This window comes from Strix aluco, chromosome W, assembly GCF_031877795.1.
Source record: "Strix aluco isolate bStrAlu1 chromosome W, bStrAlu1.hap1, whole genome shotgun sequence".
Lineage (NCBI taxonomy): Eukaryota > Metazoa > Chordata > Aves > Strigiformes > Strigidae > Strix > Strix aluco.
Window position 1 is genome coordinate 30,094,316 of NC_133970.1, and position 11,283 is coordinate 30,105,598.

Sequence of the window (11,283 nt, forward strand, 5' to 3'; positions counted from 1 at the left end):
GGAGAACGACCCCCCCGCAAACCAGGAGAGAGTCAGTGACCTGCTACACCACATAGACACACACAAGTCTATGGGACCAGATGGAATACACCCAAGGGTGCTGAAGGAGCTGGCTGGGGTGCTTGCCAAGCCGCTTTCCATCATTTACCAGCAGTCCTGGCTGACCGGGGAAGTCCCGACAGATTGGAAACTGGCCAATGTGACGCCCATCTATAAGAAGGGTCGGAAGGATGATCCAGGAAATTACAGGCCTGTCAGCTTGACGTCGGTGCCCGGGAAGCTGATGGAGCAGGTCATCCAGAGTACCATCTTACAACACATGCGGGACAACCAGATGATCAGGCCCAGTCAGCATGGGTTTATGAAAGGCAGGTCCTGCTTGACAAACCTGATCTCCTTCTACGACAGAGTGACCTACTTATTGGATGAGGGAAAGGCTGTGGATGTAGCTTACCTTGACTTTAGCAAGGCCTTTGACACCGTTTCCCACAGCATTCTTCTGGCGAAACTGGCTGCTCGAGGCTTAGATGATCGCACGCTTTGCTGGGTAAAAAACTGGCTGGATGGCCGGGCCCAAAGAGTGGTGGTGAACGGAGTTAAATCCAGTTGGAGGCCGGTCACGAGTGGTGTCCCCCAGGGCTCGGTTTTGGGGCCACTCCTGTTCAACATCTTTATTGATGACCTAGACGAGGGGATCAAATGCACCCTCAGTAAGATTGCAGACGACACCAAGCTGGGTGGGAGTGTTGATCTGCTCGAGGGTAGGGAGGCTCTGCAGAGAGACCTGGACAGGCTGGAGCGATGGGCTAAGGCCAACTGTATGAAGTTCAATAAGGCCAAATGCCGGGTGCTGCACTTGGGTCACAACAACCCCCAGCAGCACTACAGGCTTGGGGAGGAGTGGCTGGAGAGCTGCCAGTCAGAGAGGGACCTGGGGGTGTTGATTGACAGCCGGCTGAACATGAGCCAGCAGTGTGCCCAGGTGGCCAAGAAGGCCAATGGCATCCTGGCTTGCATCAGAAATAGCGTGGCCAGCAGGGACAGGGAAGTGATCTTACCCCTGTACTCGGCACTGGTGAGGCCGCACCTCGATTCCTGTGTTCAGTTTTGGGCCCCTCACTACAAAAAGGACATTGAATTACTCGAGCATGTCCAGAGAAGGGCAACGAAGCTGGTGAAGGGTCTGGAGCACATGTCGTACGAGGAGCGGCTGAGGGAACTGGGGTTGTTTAGTCTGGAGAAGAGGAGGCTGAGGGGAGACCTCATCGCCCTCTACAACTACCTGAAAGGAGGTTGCAGAGAGCTGGGGATGAGTCTCTTTAACCAAGTAACAAGCGATAGGACAAGAGGGAATGGCCTCAAGTTGCACCAGGGAAGGTTTAGACTAGATGTCAGGAAGTATTTCTTTACAGAACGGGTTGTTAGGCGTTGGAATGGGCTGCCCAGGGAGGTGGTGGAGTCCCCATCCCTGGAGGTGTTTAAGAGTAGGGTCGATATAGCGCTGAGAGATATGGTGTAGATGGGAATTGGCAGTGCTAGGTTAATGGTTGGACTAGATGATCTTCAAGGTCCTTTCCAACCTAGTTGATTCTGTGATTCTGCTAAACTGATGAACAGTCCTCTGGACTCGCTTATGCTTTCGAGTCATGGTCAAAATCATTGATATGTTTGGTGGTAGTAACGTGAGGCATCCGAGGTTACACAGGCCTCCATTCAGTTTAGATGGAATGCCTCCCCAGGCACTATCTCCACAGATTAAAAACACACCAGGAGGTAGTGCGAGACGAGCAACAGAGGATCGTGAAGCATTAAGTGCAGTATAATTACAGCACGCAGTAGCATTGTGATAAACATTACCAGTTGCATTAACATTTTGACCTCGGCGAGCAGTCTTGTTATAAGAGTAATTGAAAAATACACAAGCATCCATCATAACAGATCCTAATAATTCTAGCTCCTGGGGTTCCTGGGTAACTTGCAGGAGGTGTGCATACACACCATCCCAGTTTTTTGTACAATTTTCTGGAGAGCCACAGAGATTCGGGAACTGCAGTGGGTTCGGCCATGTATCCACAGGTATTTCTACCAAGCATGTAGAGAACGGATTTTCAGGGCTTGCGGTGGCGTTTGGTTGTGAGACCGCCCATCCTTCACCCTGAGGCAGGTTCCAATACAGGCCGAACACACCGAGCAGGAACCCAGCGAGAGCCGGCATCTGTGAAGACACAAACATAACCCCTGCTCCAAGTTAATATCTCATTCGGTTTCTGTTTCATCTTTCTTAACTTCTTTTTTTCAGGGTCGCACCCAGCGACTCGGAACCCATCTAGTGCCGGTGTCGGTAATAACGCAGGCATAGCCTCGACCCGTCATTGTTAGTTCCACAGGTCCTTTCCACTCTCCTGTAGCAACATCTTTGTACTGAGCAAAGGCACTATCTCCACACCGGCTTATACCGGATTTCAGACCCATACTATGTATTACTACTGGTGGTTCCTCCCTATCACCTGTGAGCCGTAAGTAATTTAACACATACACCGCTTTTGCAAGTGGTTCTGCAGCAGCCAAGTCCTCTCCCCCTTTTTGTTTTTGCAAAAGCGCTTGTAAAGTTTTGATGCCCTCTCTCCACTATGGCTTGCCCCGTGGGGGAATGTGGTATAGCTGTGATGTGACGTATACCCCAGAGTTGATAAAAAAGAGTGAGCTTTTGAGAGGTATAGGCTGGTCCATTATCAGTTTCACGGGTCAATTGAACTAATTCCCCATATTCCCTGGCCCATTCCGCCCTACCGCGATGGTAACTTCTCACAGCTTAGTACTTTTTCACAGTTCAGTGTTGCAGCTGTCCGCTCTTTTTCCCTGCCCCCTTGGCACAGCTCAGCAGTTCCTTATCTATCTTCCAAGGCCTGTTCTTCATCAAAGCCTAGCTATTGCTCAGAGGCTGTGTAAGGCTGACAGGCCAATGCCTCCCACATGTCCCCTTTCTTTGTTTTGCAGCTGTACCTGCAAGACTTATTTCAAGACTTTATCAATTAAGGGTTAGGCAAACTTCAAAAAACACAGTATAGTCAAAAATGTTCCACAGGAGGCTAGAAACAAAACAGCATTTACAGTTACTAGTTAAAAAGAGTAGGCTAATTTCACTACTACTAATTTTCACTACTACAAGGGATATGACTAAATATTACAAAAATAAACAGTAAGGAAAATAGGGAATAGCACACTTACTTAATGGGGTACTAACATTCAGATCCACAATTGCTGGGGAACCCTGGATGCAGCGAGGATTTAGAGTGCCCTTCCTCGCAAACCGGAAATCCTACGCGATGCGTCCATCCGTAGGTGAGGCATCCAACATCGCTGCAAGCAGGTCCAGCCTTATATATCTAAATCAGCAGGCCAAAATAACTGGCAATTTTCTTTGAGCGGAAACATCTGATCTCATCCTCCTGTTGGGTTCCACCCAGAGCCTGGCCACCACTCAAGGCGGAAAACCAAGGGAGTTTCTTGTAGGGAGTGGCGTTCGGAAGATCTCACGATGTACGGAAGGAATAGCTGTAGCCCTCCCTTGTTACGAGGTAAGGTGATGGATAGGCTTGTAATGTTAAGGGCACACCCACGAAGGAGGTACTTAGTGAATGTATATAGGTAAGATACACAGATTAATAAACGGACATTTTGTATCCACCACATTGGTGTCTGTGCTGATGTCCCCATGAAGGTCTTAACCTCCTGCAGCATTAGTCTCTGCGACCTGAGCGCCACTGACACGTGGAGAGGCAGGTTTAATGAGGCAGAGCTAACTGCAACAGTTTCTAATAAGGTTAAACACTTGGGTTCTTAATTCTTAATATTGCTAAACAAAGAAAGTTGAATACACACATTCTTATAGCATTTCATCTTTATTAATAACTACATTTTGTCTAAGCTACATCTTTCGCTATTGACTAGTAAGCCTACATATTTCATCAAGGAGTTGCAATTACTGTCAGCATTTTCTCTTAAAAGAGTTGGCAACTGTAGTGTGATTAAGGACAGAGATAGTGTATTTTGTCCTATTGCAGCAGCAAGCATTACCCATACATTCTGCTTAAATGATCAGTCGAAGAGACCGCAAACTGTCGGCACAGGGGCATCCACAGCACCCACAGCCGGCTCCTGAGTGTCCACCAAAAGCTGCCTCTCACACCTCAGGTATGGTCGCACACACCTTGCCGGTAACCACCGGGGACCGTGACCTGTGGAGACACAAGCATAACCTCTTCCCCAGGTTATTAAAGGATATGGTCCTTCCCAGTTACACTTTCCAGGTTTTTTGCTAACACTTGAGCCTTGCCCTGGACTTCTTGTTGATCTGGTATCTGCGACGAGAAGTGATGCAATATTGGTGGCACCTATTTTAACGATCCAAACGCAGCGAAGTGAGTGACGTCAGATTGCCATAATTCTGAGGAGGTGAGTCCCCGAGGGTTGACACCACTAGCTGTTGAAGAGAGGGAGTCCTTCTGGCATTCAGGGCAAGTGGCAATGATGTCTTTAGCCTGAGGCCTTGATAAAGAAAACTGGTTTTTTATTGCCCTGGCGTTTTGGTGGAAAAATTGCATGTGAAAGCCGAGCTTGCTGTGTTTCTGAGATGGCATTAGCTACACGGTGGAGATCTTGTTTCACTTTCTCTGAAAGTACTCTGGGTGATGTCAATGAAGGATCTCCTCACAAAGTATCAAACAAAATATGTAAATCATCATTAGCTAAGCCCAACAATGGCTGTATCCAATTTATGGCTCCCAACAGTTTCTGTCAATCATTTAAAGTCTTAACATCAGTTTTAAGTTTAACCTGTTGCGGGACAATGGTCTGTTCACAAATTCTCCACCCCAGGTACTGCCACGGTGATGATCGCTGTACCTTTTCAGGTGCTATTTGTCACCCCATTTGAGATACTGAGTCTTTGGTTAAAGCAAGAGCCTTTTCCATGATCTCCTGTGTTTCTGCTGCTATGAGGATGTCATCCATATAATGATATATAACAGCCTGGGGGACCTGCATTCTAACAGGGCTCAAAGCCTTTGCAACAAACCGCTGACACATCGTGGGACTATTTTTCATGCCTTATGGTAAAACAACCCAGTGGTACCATCTTGCAGGTTCACTAACATTAATACTGGGAACAGAGACGGCAAATTTAGGTCCATCATCCGGATGCAAGGGAATGGTAAAAAAAAAATAAATCCATCCTTTAGATCCATTATTACAAGATGCCAGTTTCGGGGAATCATTGTTGGGGAGAGCATTCCTGGCTGTAACGTACCCATATCCTCCATGGCATCATTAATGTGTTGGAGATCATGTAAAAGTCACCATTTACCACTTTTCTTTAAAATAACAAACACCAGGGAGTTCCAAGGACTGGTGGTAGGTACCATATGTCCTGCACTTAACTGTTCCTGAATTAAATCCTTAAGGTGGCACAACTTTTCCATTGGCAAGGGCCACTGACCCACCCACACAGGTGATTCTGTTTTCCAGGTTAGTTTCAGGGTGGGTTTAGGGGTGGGTTGTGCTGCAGTGGCCCTTAAGACAAATTTGATCCAATTTGAGTTCCCCATTGAGCCATACAGTCACGACCCCATGATGTAATAGGGGTTTCCAATATAAATGGATGAATATTTGCTACCCAGTTTTCTGGGCCCCTTACATGAATGAGATCTTTGCTGAAAAGCACTCGAGTTACCCGAGCTAACAGCCAATCTGCTCGCAGATATTACGGTCACATCCATGCCAGTATCTAAAATGCCTGTCAGTTCAACAGATTCTTCAGCTTTAGTGAGGGCACATTTTATCAGAGGTCGCCTTTGTCTCAGTGTCTGAGCTCAAAATATTTGAGGAGTACCTGCTGACCCAAATCCTGAGTCACCCCGGCTTCTCGGCATACTATTAGGGGGAGCTGAGTAATTTTTGACCCTTTTGTTACTGAACACGGGGGTCCAGGGGTCCAGGTCATAATTCTGATTTCCCCTTCATAATCGGCATCTATGACCCCTGGTAAAACGAACAACCCCTGTAAGGTTGTAGATGATCTTCTGACAATATCCCCCTCAGGCAGATGGTACAAGGGTGCCCTCTCCCCACAGAGTATGCACCTAAATTCAAGACAACAATTAACACAGAATTACTGCCTCCCACTAGAGGGGATATTTCACCTATGACACTTAAAACACTGAGCCCGAACAAACAGGCAGCATCGATGACCCAGCGGGCACTAGGACGCTCTGTCAGAGAACTCCACACTCCGCAGCTGCCGCTGGGCTGCGTCTCACACCCGCAGAACAATCAGACAAAGAGGCCTCTTGCACTTGTTACTCACACAACATAAAATGACAAACACTACAAACATCAAACCACCATTAAGAATATAGAAAGCCATTGCTTGTTGATTATGTGGTGTTGGCAGACAAGGGGCGCCGCATCCCAGTGTCAGCAGCTTCTGTAAAAACTGCCGCTTTTGGGGGGGGGGCGCCGAGAGCACGGTGCCGGGCTTGGCCGCAGGCAGGTAAGAGACTTAAGGCTTTCTTAGTTTTCACATTAGCATTATCATAAGCAAGCATAGCAAGAGATTTAACTTTCATTTCATCATTTCAGTCAGGATTACCATTGCTAGCAGCATGTAGTCTATCAATAAATTTTGGATAGGGCTCCGTGGGCCCCTGTGTTATTCCTGTAAATGCTGGTGCCGCTTTCTCATCGTGTACAGCTAAAACTGGTTTTAGGGCTAATTCTTGGGTTAAGCATTACACTTCTGGTTGAAACCCTGCTTGCCAATGTGGGTTGGCAAAAGGGCCTGCGCCCATCAGCATCTGAGCTTGCACCCCATATAGAGGATCCCCTTGCTGACGGGGTGTGGCTGCCGCAGCCTCGCAGGCCACTTGCCAACGTTGGAAAAATTGCAATTGTTGGGAAGCTGTTACTAAGGTTTGTATAATCATGCGCACGTCATACGGAGTTAATAAATGTGCTGTAAGAATCTGCTGAATTACTGAATTAGTATATGGTGATTTTAACCCATATTGTGTTACTGCTAATTTTGCCTCCTTAATCATTTTCCAGTCTCAGGCCTCCCACTCCTTGCCTTGTGGGGTTACTGTTACCGGGAACGCCATTGGTCCCAGCTCGTTAAACTGCCCCTCAATTATCGCATCCCGAGTAACTCCCCGCCATCGATGTGCCGGATTACCATTACCACCCGCGCCTCCCAGTGCCCCCCTCCCTTTGAGCCGACGATGGCCGCGGCCCGATTGCCACTGTTCCCCCTGACCGCCCCCCCCAGTGTCGGGGAAAAAGGGGTTAATCGGAAGAGGGGGCGGCGGCGGTGCCGGAGGAATAGGCCGAGCCGCTTCCTTCATTCGGATTTCAAGTTGCTCTAGTTTTCTCGTTAGGTCTTGCAGGTGCTGATCTTGTAAACCATCACGAGATTGTTCCTGCACCGGTCGGGGTGTCGGGGGCGAGGACGGGGGCAGGGCTGGGTCGGCGCCTTCCTCTGGCGAGGCGGCGGCGGGGGGCGGCGGGGTCGGGCGGGGGGCGGCGGGAGCGGGGCGGGGCGGGGCGCTCCGGGGATTGGTCCTTTGAGCTTGAGGGGGGGGAGTCGAGCTGTAGTAAACCTGTTGACTTTTGCTCTTGCCTTCCCTGCCGCACGGGTGCTGCGCGTGCAGCGTCCCCGTCCCTCCTTTTAGGAGCCGCCTTGGGGAACAGGGATCCCGCGAACGTCCCAGCAGTGGCGGAATCCTGAGCGCCAGCGCGTTCGGCCTCTGCTGACCAGGCAGCGAAAGCGGAGGCGGGGGTCTGCCGTTCTGCTTTCAGTTCTGTCAGAGTGTCTAGGACCAATCTCCACACGGTGGAGAGTTTCCCACTGTCTTTAGAGCCTGAGCTAATGTCGTCCCACAGTGCCGCGCCGATCTTTTCCCAAGTAGCTGCTTCAAAGGCTGCGCTCACTGAGGGGATTAGTCCGTGCTGCCGAGCCCACAACAGCACCCTCCTCAGGTTCCCCTGATAAGATAATCCTCTCTCAGAGAGTATATGTTGGAGGAGCTTAACCACTGCCGCTTCTTCTTTACCCAGCGCGGACCCCATCTCCTCCCCAGCCGCTCACCTGATCAGGGCGAGATTCCCGACGATTGCGCGCGCGTCTTCCCAGGCGCCGGGGCAGCGCCTGCTACGGCTGATACTGTCCCCTCTGGGCCGTCTTCTCTTGCTCGGGCGAGCACCGACGGGAGGGTCCCTACTCCCAGGGTACAAGCCCCACGTATTTTGGATAAGGCTCTTGTGGGTCCCTGTTGGGGCGCCACTTGCTGACGGGGAAGTCCCGGACACAACTTATACAACCAATGTGATCAAGTTGATGCCACTTTATTAAAGGTTACACAGCAATTTATACTCTATCACAAGCTTCACGCGCCGCTATCTTATTGCTAATAGGCTAAAGCTACTTGTTCACGCGCCCTTCTGCCCTCTATGATTGGTCCTGGTGTGGTGTCCACGCGCTGCTCTCCTACTAGGTAGGCATCCTGTTTTCAACAGTCCAACTTCTTTATCTCTTGGCCATGAATGTAGTTTCTAAATCTATCTCGGCCTTGCATATGTCCTTGAACACAGCTGCAGCCTGTTGTTACAGTGAGGCCTCTCGGTCTGGATCGCTCATAACATGTTCATTGTTTTCCAGTGATTCCACAAGGGGATACCGTCCTTGAAGAAGAGAAGCATCCTAGAACATGGAAGCTTGTTAAAATTATTTAACATAAATCAGTTTAATTAGAGATTAGAGTGCCCTTTGGAAGAACTAGCCTCATTATAATAGTAAAAATCACACCCACTGCTTCGAAGACCCCTGCCTGAATAAAGACCTTCACCCTTTGAGCTTGCTCAGAAAATTAAAAGCTCACTGTAACTTTAAATTGGAGCGAGCATGTTACTAACCAGTGAGGGATAGATGTGATAAGTAAGTAACCAATAATCATTATAATAAATATGTAATCATGTAGTTTGGAGTGTATAAATATTTTGAAGTTCTTTTGTATGGTGTGCTTGAACTGTGGATGTTTCCCACCTAGCACCCTGCACAGAATGAAGCAAAATCTCCTCTCTAAACTAATCTTGGTTTCGAGAGTCTTTATTTTAGGTAACAAGACCAAATTGAATTTCTTCATCAACAGATTTTGGTAATGCTATATGAATACTATGCTTGGTCTTATCCCAGATGTGCATGAAACCTTGAATTAAATTCCAGGCTAAATTTGGAGAATCCTTTCTCTGTCCTCCAATGGAAAGGATGAAGACGAGGGAGAAAGATCTCCAAAACATCTTTCCCTATAATAACAGACAACAATTACAGACAACAATAAACCGATAGCACAAATAACAATTGTTATAGCCAGGCCTACTGTGGATCCTTCACCATCCTTCTCTGTTTTTCTCTAATTCTATAAAGCACAAATACAAAGCATATGTATGTTAAAACAAGGGTATTAATATATACATAAGGAGACAATAAAGTTTCTGCAACAGATCTGCAAAATACATAAAATCACAGAACACATTAGAAGGATGGGAAAATCCATCTGGTGTTGATTCTATGTTCTTCTTCATGGGCATTGAAGGCTACCCAGGCATATAAATTGAGCGGTGTCTTCAGTGTTAGGGGTACCTCCCCCACTGTCAGGAGGTCCACTAAAACTGGTTGTCCTGGATAATGTAGCAGGCTTGAAGAGTCTTTCTGGTCCTTTTCTCCGGGAAGTAGAGAGGGAGACCTGGGGCAAAACATGGTGAACCTGGGGCACCCATTTGTTCCCCAGCGACTATTTCCTTTGGCAACTGCATCAGGGAGCTGGTAGGCCATCCTGCATCATGAGGTTTAAGAGCTCATTTCAGTAACCAGTTCTCTCTACTATCCCATTAGCTTGTGGGTAGTAGGGAGTATGAAATACCCATTGTATTCCTTCTCCTTTTGTCGATTCCTGCACCACCCGGGCAGTAAAGTGGCTGCCATTGTCTGCTGAATTGACTGAGATTTTGGTAAGTGACTGAACCATAGTTTCAACCCTTTTACTGTATTTTCTCCAGTTGCCTGCACAACAGCCTCAGCCTGGGTGAGCCCCAATACTACTTCCACCCCTACTAGAATGTATTGCTTCCCCTTTTGATTTTTTAAAGGGTCCTATATAATCAATTTGCTAAGTCTCCCAGAGGACCTTGCCATTAGGTTTACGGACTGGCCATGTTATCCGAAAAGCAGATTCGTGCTTGACGTGCAATAAAGCAATCTTAACACACTCAGGAGAGATACTGTATTTATTCAGGCCTGGGTGCTCGGTGGACTTTTACACAAATCTAGCACACCAACAGCAGGTTTTCATGCTCCTTTTATACACAAAAATCAGAGGTTAGTACTTTTCCAAACACGCCTATTAGATTCCGATTGGTTAATGATTAACATACAGTTATAATATGGCTTACATAACGCTTCTACTACTATGCATGCTCAGGGGAAGGGTCTTAACCTGGGCAGGGATCTTTTTGAGCTGTGGGTGTGCTTTTTAGTATTATAATGAAGGCAGATCACTTTCAGGACACTCAAAAGTTAGTTTCATTGCCAATTAAGTAATTGAATAGTCACTTTGCCAGGTTGTCAAATAACTCATCCTCAACACAATCCCAGACATTGTCTTTAGGGTCCAGGACATTCTACTTATTTTCTAGGGTTTGCACATCAAAGCTTGTTCTTCTTGCTTGACTGAGCTTCCAGACCTCGCAGTTGTTCCCATATGGTAACTATAGCTACTAGAATAATCATTAACCATGGCTACTAGCAAATGTGAAGTCTACTATATCAGCCACACTGGGGAGTTATAGGGTGAGTGAGTTGGGATAATTATCCCTTGCTCTTGCAGCTCCGCTATTACCAGAGTGATCCTCTTCCTGGCCCCTAATGGTAAGACATAGGGCTTTACATTAACAATTTTAGGAGGAAGTGCAGGTGCTTGCTGTAAAAGTCTTACAGAGGCAGTTTGGAACCCAAATTTCCATTCCCTTCCTTTCGAATAGACCCAGGCTTGTCCCTTCAATAGGTCAAGTCCCAGGATATTTGTGGGGAAATTTCCCAGGATCATAACAGCCTCTGTTGCAGTTTCATTCCCAGGTAGCCATAATTTCATCCAAGCAGTCATCTGTGGCTTAGAGCCTTGGAAAACATCTGTAACACATCTGATTTTTGTCAGGGAGAATGCCATTGTGCTC

At 47.5% G+C, this 11,283-nt stretch overlaps 1 protein-coding gene across 1 annotated transcript; it reads right to left on the reverse strand.

Annotated features, from left to right (window-relative positions):
• Positions 1-1,552: 1,552 nt before the first annotated feature.
• Positions 1,553-8,184, reverse strand: LOC141917842 (uncharacterized). The gene is made up of 2 exons (XM_074811428.1): positions 8,144-8,184; positions 1,553-2,215 (listed from the first exon to the last, which is right to left on the reverse strand). Exon 2 carries the CDS (start codon positions 2,213-2,215, stop codon positions 1,553-1,555), a length of 663 nt encoding a protein of 220 aa, XP_074667529.1. The 5' UTR covers positions 8,144-8,184.
• Between the last annotated feature and the right edge of the window lie 3,099 nt (positions 8,185-11,283).

What these genes read in the sequence shown, in the direction of transcription:
- LOC141917842 (XM_074811428.1), bottom strand. Translation starts at nt 2,215, where the DNA reads ATGCCGGCTCTCGCTGGGTTCCTGCTCGGTGTGTTCGGCCTGTATTGG.